We start from the raw sequence: 12,169 nt of genomic DNA on the forward strand, positions 1-12,169 counted from the left end.
CTACTCTTGGTTTGTCCTCTGAGACTTCTAAGCTTCCAGTAGGAAACCCCAGTAATGGCTAAATTAATACTTGGACAGTCACAGATTTCTCACCAACCCCAACCTCAGAAACCAATATAGTTGGCAGCGCACACACACACACACACATGCACATTAATGTCAGATATTAAGACATACACTTTACACACCAGAAAGCCTTTTGGTGAACATTCCTCAGTAGATTTTGAGTCTTTTGTAAACTCCAAATGATTTTTTGCAGTTTTTTCTGTATTTTACGCCAACTGCAACTGTTCCTGCTTAATAAAAGCAACCCACAACATGAAGCTGCTACCAACACGTTACAAGGGAATCTCAGCAGCTCCTCCAGAGTTACCATCTGCCATTTCACCATTTCTTGTAAACATTTTTCTTGGCTGATCTCTCAGATCTGGCCATGTCGAGGTAGGTTTGCAATTGCACTACATTCACAAATGGGTCCCTATTTATTTAACATCATCTAAATTCAGTTGGCTACCGTGAATGTAGTCTGACTGTGAATTTTTTGGAATTTCGACATTTTTTCCTCAGACCTGAAACCCAAAACTTGGTCAACTCTAAACCACACATGTGGCTGAAGGTTTCATCTGTAAATAAGTTAAAATGCATATATCCCTTTGGAATGACAATTAAGTGTGATTGCAGCATCATACTTTAAAAAAAAAAATACTATTTTTGTGCAACAACAAATCTTAAAAATGTTTATTTTTATATTTAAATCGGTATATGTTATGATGTTAGGTGGAAATTTGAGCAAAACAAATATTTAAATCTGCCATTTCTGCAACAGTGGTCTTGCCTGACATTTAAAAGAAGTGAAAGGGACTTTTTTGTATTGCAGCATAGAGCTCACTCTCTGCAACTCTGATGATCCTGTGGCCAGAAAGTGTGATCTGAAACCATCCTCAGTTTAAAAAAATGCTGGTGCTGACTGAGTAATTTTAATACTTTCTCATGATGACTTTTTATCATTTAAAAGTAATTTAAATTTTTTCCACACCTATTTAGATTTTTTTTTCTAAATAGGTGCTGGGATTGACAGCACCCAGAAAGTTTAAATATTATTTATTTATTTATTTATTTCAGTTTTTAATGTTCTGGTAATATGTTATAGCTTTTGCATTTGTGGGTTTGGACTGTACATATCAGTAAAAAAAAAAAAAAAAAAACCCAAAAAACAAAAGACAAAAAAAAAAAAAGAAAAAAAAAAAGGTTATTGAATACTTAGACATGATGTGTGGGGGCAGTTCTATCTTCCATCAAGAGTGAAATGGCCTGAGTGGTTAATATAAACTTTCCTTTTCCACTTTCTTTTTCCTTTTCAGTGACAATTTAAATCTAGCGGATGTACTGGGGATTGCCCACCACGCGTGCCTTTATTGGTTTGTGTCCTTGTGAGTCAGACCACATTTCCACCAGAAGTCCCATGCAGCAGTGAGCCGAGAGGGAAAAAAATACGTCGGCACTGTCTCTTCCTCTGCAGACTTTTCGTGAGCCGTCCAGTTCAGTTACACTTCTCATTTTTCTATAAACAACCTTTTTGAAGGAAAAGCCTGAAAAATAAACAGAAACTAGACAACTGAAGTGCAACTAAATTGGAACATGGACAATGAAGTTATACCTCCTGTTGCATTTTGTACATAAACTGAAGAATATGATGCTTATATAAGGCTAAATTTAATGTAAAGGCTAAATTAAACTTAGCCTTTGATTTATGTGTACACTTATTTAACAAGTTAAAAAGAGATATAATTTCTTTAGAAACAATAATCAGTGAGACTCATTTAAGATTACTGTTCTCAACACTTTGCACAATCCCCTTTAAATGAAACACTTCTATGAGATTTCACATGATGGGAACATTGAGAGAGAGAGAGGCCTTTGCTCCCTCTCCTTCAGAGAAACTCATAGGTTTCTACATAATTTAAAGGAGACCTATTAGGCAAAAATGTACTTTCTGCACATTTTGGTACTTTCATTCTGGTCTGTAGGGCTTCTGCAGTCCACTAAAAAATACACTGCAGCTTTTTTGTCTATAATTAAATGCTCAAAATGATTTTGTGCAAAAAATGTAATGAACAAATTTTGTGTAGTCCGAAGACCAATCCTAACTTGTTCAAGGAAGCAGAGGTCGCCTGTAACTCAAGGAACTGATATGAAAGAGAAACAGGCCCACATGATCATACATGTTCAACCTGTCACAACAGCCAGAGTGGGTTGCTTTTCCACATATTTCTCCTTTGTCTCAAACCAAATCAAGTTGAAATTCCCAGCCACAATGCTACTTTCCATTTGCAAAGCAAGCAATCCAGAAGGAGTAATAATTTTTATTAGCGCCGATTTGCTTTACACCCAACATAGTGTTTATGGTGGCGCCTAGACCATCGTTTCCCAACCCTGGTCCTTGAGGCACACTGCCCTGCATGTTTTAGGTATTTCCTTGCTTCAGTCCAGCTGATTTCAATAGATGACTGATTAACAGGCGTTTGTTGAACTGCATTCAGTTGAATCAGGGACATTAAAGCAGTGAAACCTCTAAAACATATTAGCCCTTGAGAACCAGGGTTGGAAAACACTGGCTTAGAACATGTCAAATGTTTGTATTTAGTATACTATATCTTTACATTAAGGTATATTTAGAGAGACTGAATAATTAAAATTGGCATTTTTTAGTGGGTCCTTCAAGTGTCAAGGACTTCAACTATTGACAGGTAGCTGTGGTCTGTAACCCCAGTGGATACCAGTGAAATGCTTCTCTTTGTCATATGTATTCACCAGGAACATGGGAAATAACTGGTTACTAAACCAAAGTTTCTAGATGCTGATCAACTTAAACATGCAATTTATATTTTAACAACTCTTTGCTCACATTTATTTCATAAAAATAATTTGAAGCACCAACAATAAATGTGGCCTTGGTGATGTTTCATTTCTTAGGCTTTACATTTTTTGTCTTCAATTAAGCAACTGCAATACAAATTAAATTTCTCTTGAAAGAGTTACTGCAGTTATTTTAGTCCATTTTTTAACGACTCAGAGTTTTAAGATTTTAAATCTTTATGATGCATATAAATAGTCACATACAACTTCATGTAACATATTTTGTACTAGTCACACAACAACTTGTTACGCTAAGCTATTGTGTAAAGACAGAAGTTCAAAAGGTTAAAAAACGAGTTTCACTTGATATTTGAAGAAATGCTCCTTCGTGTGGCTCTTGACGGTGGCTCAGAGCTACCACAAAATTATTTAAAACTTCCTGTGTCGTCTTTACCTACTCTACCATTTTACATTTTTGACTCTCTAAGCCACACTTTGTACTCGTTCTGTTGTGGTCAAAATGTTGTGTCTTATACCTGTTTGTTTTCATTTATATTTGTCGTAATGGTGTCCCTGATACAGAAAGAAAATTTGTGTTTCTGACATTCTTATAACTGAACATTGCTGCATCAGTTAGAATCAAGGCAGGAACTGAAGGTCCAATCATTGCAAAATGTGCTTTTCACCTAAAAATCCCCTTCAACAAAATGATAGCAGAGGAGACCAAAATGATTCTCAAAGCCCTTCTTTACGTGCGATTATTTAGGTTTGACAGGCTTTGTGGTTGCTAAGAAAAAAAAGTGCGAAAAGCAACACTGCACAAGACCCTGTAATATCCTTCCTGTTTGATGGAAAAGGAACATACACATTTCCAACAAAGCTTCACACCTCCCTGCTCATACATGTTCTCTGAAAATGATGACTTTCGTAAAATGAATGTAAAAGTTTTAAACCTATACATTCAATAATTTCTAGAATTTTTTTCTAAAAAATTTTTCTTTCTAAAAAAAATTCCGATGCGAGAAAGAAAATGAATATTGTGATTTATAAGAAGGACACCGTAGAAGTTGAAAAATATGAAAAGGCAGACAACTGTAAAAATGTTAATCTAATTATAAAGCTGGTGAAAAAGCCAAATGTCCTTTTATTTAGAGTTTCTGTTCCAAAGATAACAACTGAGGTAACCTTTTATTATTGTCACCAACTGAGGTTAGAATGTATTATTTCAAATTTTGTGTTATTGATTTTTGTCACAGGCTGCTGTATACGTTTGTCTTTTTAAGTTCTGCCCATATTATTTCGATCATCTCCTTGTTCCTTTCTTATCATGCTCCCACCTGCTTATTCACATTAGCCCAACTGTATCAACTAAGTCATGATATATATATATATTCTTCCAGTTTGCATTATTTGTAAAACGATCTGTCAGTAAAAGCACCAGCTTTCTTCACACTGTCACTTTCACAGACATGTGGCTCACAGCTTCAACCAGACAAACCCATGGCCAAGGTGCTGGCAAGACACGCTGTGCGATAAATGAGCGTGCCAAGTGACATCAAGCGCCATATTGGTTTAGAAACCTCAACGTATTCTCTATTATCTTCCTTCCATTTGGCTGAATGAGACTATTCCCTTTATTTGAGGAGTTCTTATGAAAATTCTGTTTCTATGATTATGTTAGCTGAATATCAAAAAGTGGTTTGCTGCTGTAATTGGAAATTTTAAAAGCCAGGATGGCAGCAGTGGACTGGCTAGCAATACAATTTTTTTCAACATAATTTAACTTTTTAACAAGGGTGTCTTATTTTCCAGCTAGCTTAAAATAAGTCTAATCAGACTCTTCTAAAAAAGGTCACTATTTGGTTTTGCAATATTTGAATTCAACTGTTTGAATGTGTGACCTAATTGGCAAAGTAACATTCACTTGATTTTTGGGATACAATGGAGGTAATGTAGTAAATAAATCCCATAAACAATAATCAATACGTTAACATATATTTGTATATTATCTACACCCACCTTTCTTTGCAGGGTGACGGCAGGGAGTGGTGGCTATTTCCAGCATTTATGTGCTGAGAAATGACACACACTGGACAGGTTGCCAGTCCATTACAGAGGTTATATGTTAAAGTACATTGAAATGTAAATGCAGTTTAAATATGTTGATATGTCATGAATTGTGAAACATTAACATTTTCTGCGGTCCTCACTTCTTCAGTATTTACTTATACAGAATACTATATTGTAATATAGTATGCTCTACAAGTATTTTCTGCTTCGTCCACAATCAACAAATAGTACATTTCCGCCCTCTTCTGGCTCAAAATAAAATTACTTTCTGTTTACTGATAAAATGTGAAACCTATCACAGATTCAGATATTGTCATTGTCAGACCTGTCTCATAATGTTATTAATGTAAATGCAGCAGGCATTCACACTAATAATGCCAACAGTAATACTAATGTGCTGTTGGCATGTTAACATGCCAACATGCTAGTGATAGCATGCTCTTGACAGCACTTCATTTTACACTAGTTTTTTTAGTTAACATCTTATCACACTTATTATACTTCAATTTTTCTCACACTAGATGGAAGAATTTATTGTTATGAAATATGGTAGCGACCTACACAATTATGCTTTAGCTAATTTCAGCATGTAAGCCGCTCTGCACTAGATGAGCTAAAATCATTTTCTTACTCTTTGTATTCTTCAACTTATGATAAGGAGAAAGTTTTGCTTTGAAAGGATATTGCAGACTGTTTTACTTTTTTAATGTCTCTGGTTTATACATTTCTGGGTTTTTTCACACTGTTTACCTAACAGGACTAGGTCAACATAGTGCTAGCTTAAATGCTGTCATTATTATTTTAGCTAGTTTCAGTTTTAGAGGTTTTTTTTTTCATTCTGCATAGAGCATGTTACTGATAGTAGTCCTAACCTAGAAGCTATAATATTTTAGCAAGCTTTAGCTTTTGAGCTAATTTAATTTATGAACTGTTATGACTTTACATCTTAGCTTTGTAAATAGTGTTCTGCACGGATGTCTAATAGCGTTTGGGTGAGATTTTTGCATGACTGAATGTTTTCACTTCTCTTCTATAGTTTTTCTGTTTGCGTTTTGCAGGCTTTTGCTTTCGGCTGCTTCTGCTTATTTCTCACATTTCTCCAAGTCTTCCGACTTCAAATGCTTCTGCAACTTCACTAAAAATATTCAGCTTACGGCATTCACAACGCATTTTACAGGAAATGCAAATCTTTCCAGCTATGTGAAGTTTAACTATGACTCGTTGACAAGAGCGACCGTAATGAGTAAGCTCAATATGGTTGCCCTCGTTTTACATGTTTGACTTCTCTTGCCATGCAGGAGCAGCAGAGTAACAGTCCGCATCTTGCATGTGTGGGTTCACTGGTGTCATTTGTGTTCAGGCTTGTCTTCCTCCACACTGATGTTTACCAGTACAGGATCCCACGTCAGTTACCATAGAAATTCTACTGCTTGGCACCAGGCTTGTTATTGAGGGGTTTCCACCGACAAGACCACGCAAAGACCGAACAGAGAGGAAAATCACAAACTGCATATCAAAAGACAGGTTTATTTGTTTTGCTTTACAAGTCATTACACACAAAATATAAAACAAGATTGGTCCATGTTCATGTATTTACAAGATCAACAGCAAACACTAAGAGTATGAAACACTGACATTTCTTTTCCTCTGTATGTTTTCAAACATGTATTTCTACATATGTTATAGAATCAGAGCCTGTCTGAGGCATAAGCTGCTTTGGGTCTCTTGCTCACCTGGGGGCAGAACACCCCCAGGTGAGCAAGAGCTGATTTTTATATAGCTGATATTTTAGCTATAAAGACTAGCTGAAAAATCAATAAATTGCTAAATAAAGTGTAGAACTATTTATTTAAACAAATTCATGATTAACTGCTCATGATTTATTTATGTCCACTGTTTGTCTCACAGCTGGGGAGTATGGTTCGTCATGTCAGTGTAGGTTTTATCCTGTGGCTTTTCAATGTGAAAACATCACTGAGTGTAAATATATTGTGAACTGGGTTTGGGTTTGTTGGTTTCCACGTCATGGTTGAAAACTGGTTTTGCATTCTACATCAGCTCCTGTACAACCTTTGACCAGCTCTGCCCTGAATGTCTCATGCTCTGACATGAAAAATATTCTGTGTTTATTTTTCAGGAATTTTCCAGTCACTGTCCTTGCACTCGCTACACTTCTGCAATAGCAGGCAGCATGCAGGCCCGGAGACGTGCCTCTCTCCATGCTGACCGACAGTCTGAGATCCACTGGGAGATTAAAGATTGTTGGGTGGCTGGATGGAATCTTGTTCCTTTTTCTCCTTTGTCTACGGGTTCGACTCCCCTGACCTCTGACCTGGGAAAGCTGTGTACTGGACAGCTACTTGCAGTTGAGGTGTTGACGTCAGAGAGGATTTCAGGGCAGCTGCTCTTGCACTGGAATGGTAAATCTGGGCTTGGAGTGTGGGGGAGGCTGTTTGCTCTGCTTCGAGCGGGGCCCTCCAGCATGTCTCCATGTTGACCTGCCAACTTTCCCTTAACAAATGCTTTCCTCACCCTTCCTGGAAGGGCTAGAAGGTTATTCTGATTTCCATAGAGATACTCCAATGGGTCAGAGTTGCAACACATAAGCTCGGCGTTCAATTTTTTCTCTTCCATCTGCAGTGAACCACGGCCATTTTCGTCCTCATTAAGACTGAACTCCAGCGGAGACAAAGCAGTCGCGATGAGTCTCTGCTGCACAGTCTCCTGACTTTGGGGGAAAACATCTCTGGCAGGAAAGGTGGGGCGGGCCAGGTGACAGATAGAGAGAAAGTAGTCCTCTGATGAGACAGCTTGGGTGTTGTCAGCAAAATGAAATGTGTTAGCTTCATTTAGGTCTTTCACCATCTCCTCCATGCCCTCTCTGATTGTGGGCAGCATGACTCTCCTCTTGCTCAGCAGTCTTGACCTTGGCCGCATATCTAGAAGCAGGAAGGAGAAAATGTTTTTACATTTAAAACAACCCTAGCGATGCATGCAGGGAGTGTGTTTCACAATGAATACAGCTATTTGCTTCACAAGACTGAAATGAGGCAAACAGTTATTTTCACTATTATTTCCTTATTTTGGGAAAATTAATTTCAATTTGAAGCCCAAACTTAACATAGTCTTAAAGACTGTAGTCAGGGTAAATTACTGAATTGAAAAGTTTGACTGGTCTTTATGTTCATGCTTATCTCTATTACAGGTTGTACCAATGACAACTCCAAAACTATTCACAGAAAACAGCTTTTTTAATATAATTCCCAACCTATCTTTAGAATAACCTATGCAGGATAAAATAAGCCAGTCCAGGTTTAAGCAGTCTAGTTTAGACTTTGCATAATTTTAATGTCCAATTTTCTTGGTCAACATTTATACACATGTCAGATTTGAGAGTTTAGAAGTCAGATGTTATGCCACAAGCAAGCATTGTATGACCCTGATTAGAGTTATCTACTATATTAAGACCAGGGCAAAAATTATAATATAGCCTGATAACCTGCATAATGCTTTAATGGACCATTTCCAAAATGCCATAATCTTTGGACATGACCACAGGGTATGTGTTAGATTCCCGCCACATCTCTGGTGGTGTTTCCTTCATGCCTGGTCTGACTAACCAACTTGGACACTAATAAAAAGGATAGAGAATTTTGAATTGAATCTTATCTGAGTTTTTATAAAAGAACAAATATTCAGTTCCCTTTCACTTAAAATATGTGAAACGAAGCTCTGCAAATTAGCAGAGTAAATCTGAATTAACATGCATGTTTTGAAGTCTCTTTTTGTTTTATTTTTAACTCTCTTCCTTTCCCCTCATTAGACTAATGTGTTTTTCCAGTGACATAATCTGAAAGTTGCTCACATGATCCATAGCAGTCCAGAGACTGCGTTTCAAAACAGCTATCCACTGACTGCATCAATCAAGCCAAACAAACAAGTCTCTCTCTTCCTCTCTTTCAGTCGCTCTCTCCCGTTTTGGGCATCATCCCCTTGCTTATTCTGGAACTGCATCCCCCAAAACACAACCAATCTTGCTGGATAAACAGATGACTATTTTAAATCCCCAGCTCAGTCATGTCAAGACACAGATCATGTCAAGCTGTGTTTTGCTTTCAACCTCAAGTGAGGCTCCCAACATATTTTTGTCTCAACCTTCGCGACCAAAAATAGAGTAACGCCTCAAACCACAAAACGCCAGCCTCTCCCAGTTTCTTCTAAGGTGTAACCAGGGCTAAATTTAAGTCCCTCCTTTGATACACAATGGCTAAAAATGGCTCCACGCTCGCAGCTCAAGGCTGAAACAGAATATATTGCCTTTACAACTCGTGCATGTCACACTCACCTGGTAACAGATGGCAACTGTTGGTGTCCCTTAAATCCTTTCTTTTCGCTGTAGTTGAAATCTGAATCAATTTCAGCTCCTGTGCTTGAATCCAGCAGTGCTGCTCTGAAGCATCAGCTGTCTCTGAGCAGAGGCAGAGGCTGAATGGAGATTTATCTCCTCCACACATCCCTCCTCCTCTCTCTTTACTCCCCCTCTCTCCATAGCTTACTTTTGGTTTGCCCTCCTTCCCTGCTTCTAAAAATAGGCACACCGTCCATTTCCTCAGCTCCAGCACTGACTCTGACTGTAATGATGGAGGGAAGGAAACAGAGGCAGGGAAAAAGAGGGAAAGTTAAGGAACAGACAGAAAAGTAGAAGAAGAGGAACAATAAAAAGAAAAAAATATATATATTTATATATTGTTGTTTTTTGGCAAACATATTCATACTTAACTTGATAAATAAAATAAAAGCGGACAAGCTTCAAAAACACCTGACGTTCATGTGTACAGCTTGGAATGCTCGAAATGTTGATTAGCTGAGGTGCATGTGAGAGCTCTGCACATGGCTGCTCTGCCATGCGCAGAGACCAACCAATGTGTATAAGCACATCATGACTGCACAGCAGAGATCGATAATAATTTCATGTGACTCAATACATGGCACATGAGTCACCCATTCCTCTTCAGACACACATTTTTACCCCTTTAATAGTGCTGTAAGCCTTGTTTCTTTTTTCACTGACATCTAAAGTAACATGCAAAAGTTAGCAAATCGCATTGTACACACAAGGTTTTTGAGATGTACCAACACAAGGTAATGTTCACAAACCAACAGATGAAAAGAGTGGAGTGCATATGCATTCAGCCCATTTTACTATGATGAATCTAAATAAAATCCGGGGCAATAATGTCTGAAGAGGACACCCGATTAGTAAATCGTCCACTTCTGTGAAATCTATTAAACGGGTGATAATTGAAGAAAACTTGTTGCAAAGATTGTAAAAATACATTGTGGTTAAAATCAGGGAGAGAAAAAAAAAATCCCCATTTTCAGGAATCGGTGCCGTTATAAAAAGATTTATCGCATTGTATTTATGGAAATACAAAATGATTTCTATATCTTTGTACCAAGAGTACAAAGTTATTCCTATGACTTTGTGTTTTTTGAGTGGCACAGAGACGAGATCATAATGATGAACCAGCAAATGGTACAAATAATTGCTTTTGTATCTTCTGTGCAGATTATATTTATTATAATATATTAAATATATTATAATAAATATATATTTATTATAATATATTTAATATAATCTTTGCAGATTATATTTATTATAATATAATCTGCACAGAAGATTATATATTAAAAAATAAGAACAGTTTCTCCAAATTTTTGTTGTACATTATTTTGAATTTATGTAACAAGCTGCTGGTTTACTTGTTTTTCCATGGAACAGATCACAAGGATTTCTGTGGAGCCTCTGACCACATCAAAGGTCAGTCATGGGTTTTCAAACATGATCAAATATGACTCCTAACTGCTGAGAGAAAACCAAAAATTTCTCATTTGCAGATTTAACAACCAGCTTTTGTTGGGATGTTAACACAGTTAGTGGTAATTAAATTTCAAAGTCATCAAAATCCCACATGTAGAATAAATGTTTCTTTCAAGTTTATGGAGAACGATGAACTGTTTTTGTGACTGTGTCTCTTGCTGAGCTAATGGCACACTGTGGTTGCAATAATAGATGAGTAAATAGACAAAGAAGTAAACAATGCCAAATATTTGTCATTCTCACAATTGCTGGCATGAGAAAAAACAGAGTGTGGCTGATTCAACATGCCACCAAAGTCGAATTAAAGATTATTTGCCACTTCAAATGCTCATCTAGCAGGTTAATTTTCACCCAATATGTTTTTTTTTTTCATTTATTAGCTTTCATACAATTGCCAGTTACTACCATAAAGGACAAAAACATCATCAGGTAGTATAAACACAAGCATACAGATTTATGTAGCTTACTGGCCTTTGCAATGTTTGCAGAAACACTCTCTACACTACCATCACACAAACACCAAACCTGTTAAGTGTAGATTGCATTCTCACTCCTGTGTGCCAAGCTAACAAATGCTCTCAGAAAAGCTCACTTTTATAAATATACATCTAAAAGAGGGTAGAATAATATTCTATCCCTTTTAGTTTGACTCTCCCAAATGAAATCCAGTGGAAAGAATTGTTTTCGAAGTCACCTAATCACCAAATGTAGCTTAAAATTTTAATTTATTTTCATTTTCTTCAAATAATTTTTTATTGCAGTAGCATAACTGCACCTGAAAACTTGAGAAACAATACCTTTTGTACTTGCAGTTGGTAACTTTTATAAAAATCATTTTTTTCCGCATTTATTAAAACTGTCTCCATGTCCTCCTGATAGTATGAGACAGATAATCTGTTTACAGAATATCAAGCTCCTCTACCTCCTCCACCAGATCTGTTGTGGAAGAAAACATTTGAAAACACATTTTGAGACATTTTTTAATAATTGTTACAGATATTCTGTGTCCACACCCATTCTCCTGTAAAACCAGCTGTTTTTTTCCCCTATATATGGGCTGAAGGATTCAACTATGAAAAATGTTGCTTAGTGCTTAGGTGTGGCCAAAGTGACCTGGGATGATGAAGATGAGTCTGCAGTTTCTGCGTCCATTCCATCAACAGGCTCCTGTCTTTATATGGGTCTCTAATGGAGAGCTCACAACAGCATTCTCCTCAAACAAACAGACACAGAGATTTACACACGCAGGCGCATTGCTTGTTTTGGACAGCAGGCAGACTCTCAGGCACCACACTGAAGGCTCCCATCAATGTGGATGCTGCTGATGACAAACAACAACTACAACATCAGTCTGGCTTCACT

At 37.1% G+C, this 12,169-nt stretch overlaps 1 protein-coding gene across 1 annotated transcript; it reads right to left on the reverse strand.

Annotated features, from left to right (window-relative positions):
- Positions 1-6,433: 6,433 nt before the first annotated feature.
- On the reverse strand, positions 6,434-9,403 carry si:dkeyp-72g9.4 (uncharacterized). The gene is made up of 2 exons (XM_055034069.1): positions 9,272-9,403; positions 6,434-7,865 (listed from the first exon to the last, which is right to left on the reverse strand). The coding sequence occupies exon 2, from the start codon at positions 7,861-7,863 to the stop codon at positions 7,093-7,095; it is 771 nt and encodes a 256-aa protein (XP_054890044.1). The 5' UTR covers positions 7,864-7,865; positions 9,272-9,403; the 3' UTR covers positions 6,434-7,092.
- Between the last annotated feature and the right edge of the window lie 2,766 nt (positions 9,404-12,169).

The sequence above is a fragment of the Poeciliopsis prolifica genome, unplaced genomic scaffold (genome assembly GCF_027474105.1).
Source record: "Poeciliopsis prolifica strain line A6 unplaced genomic scaffold, Auburn_PproV2 SCAFFOLD009, whole genome shotgun sequence".
Lineage (NCBI taxonomy): Eukaryota > Metazoa > Chordata > Actinopteri > Cyprinodontiformes > Poeciliidae > Poeciliopsis > Poeciliopsis prolifica.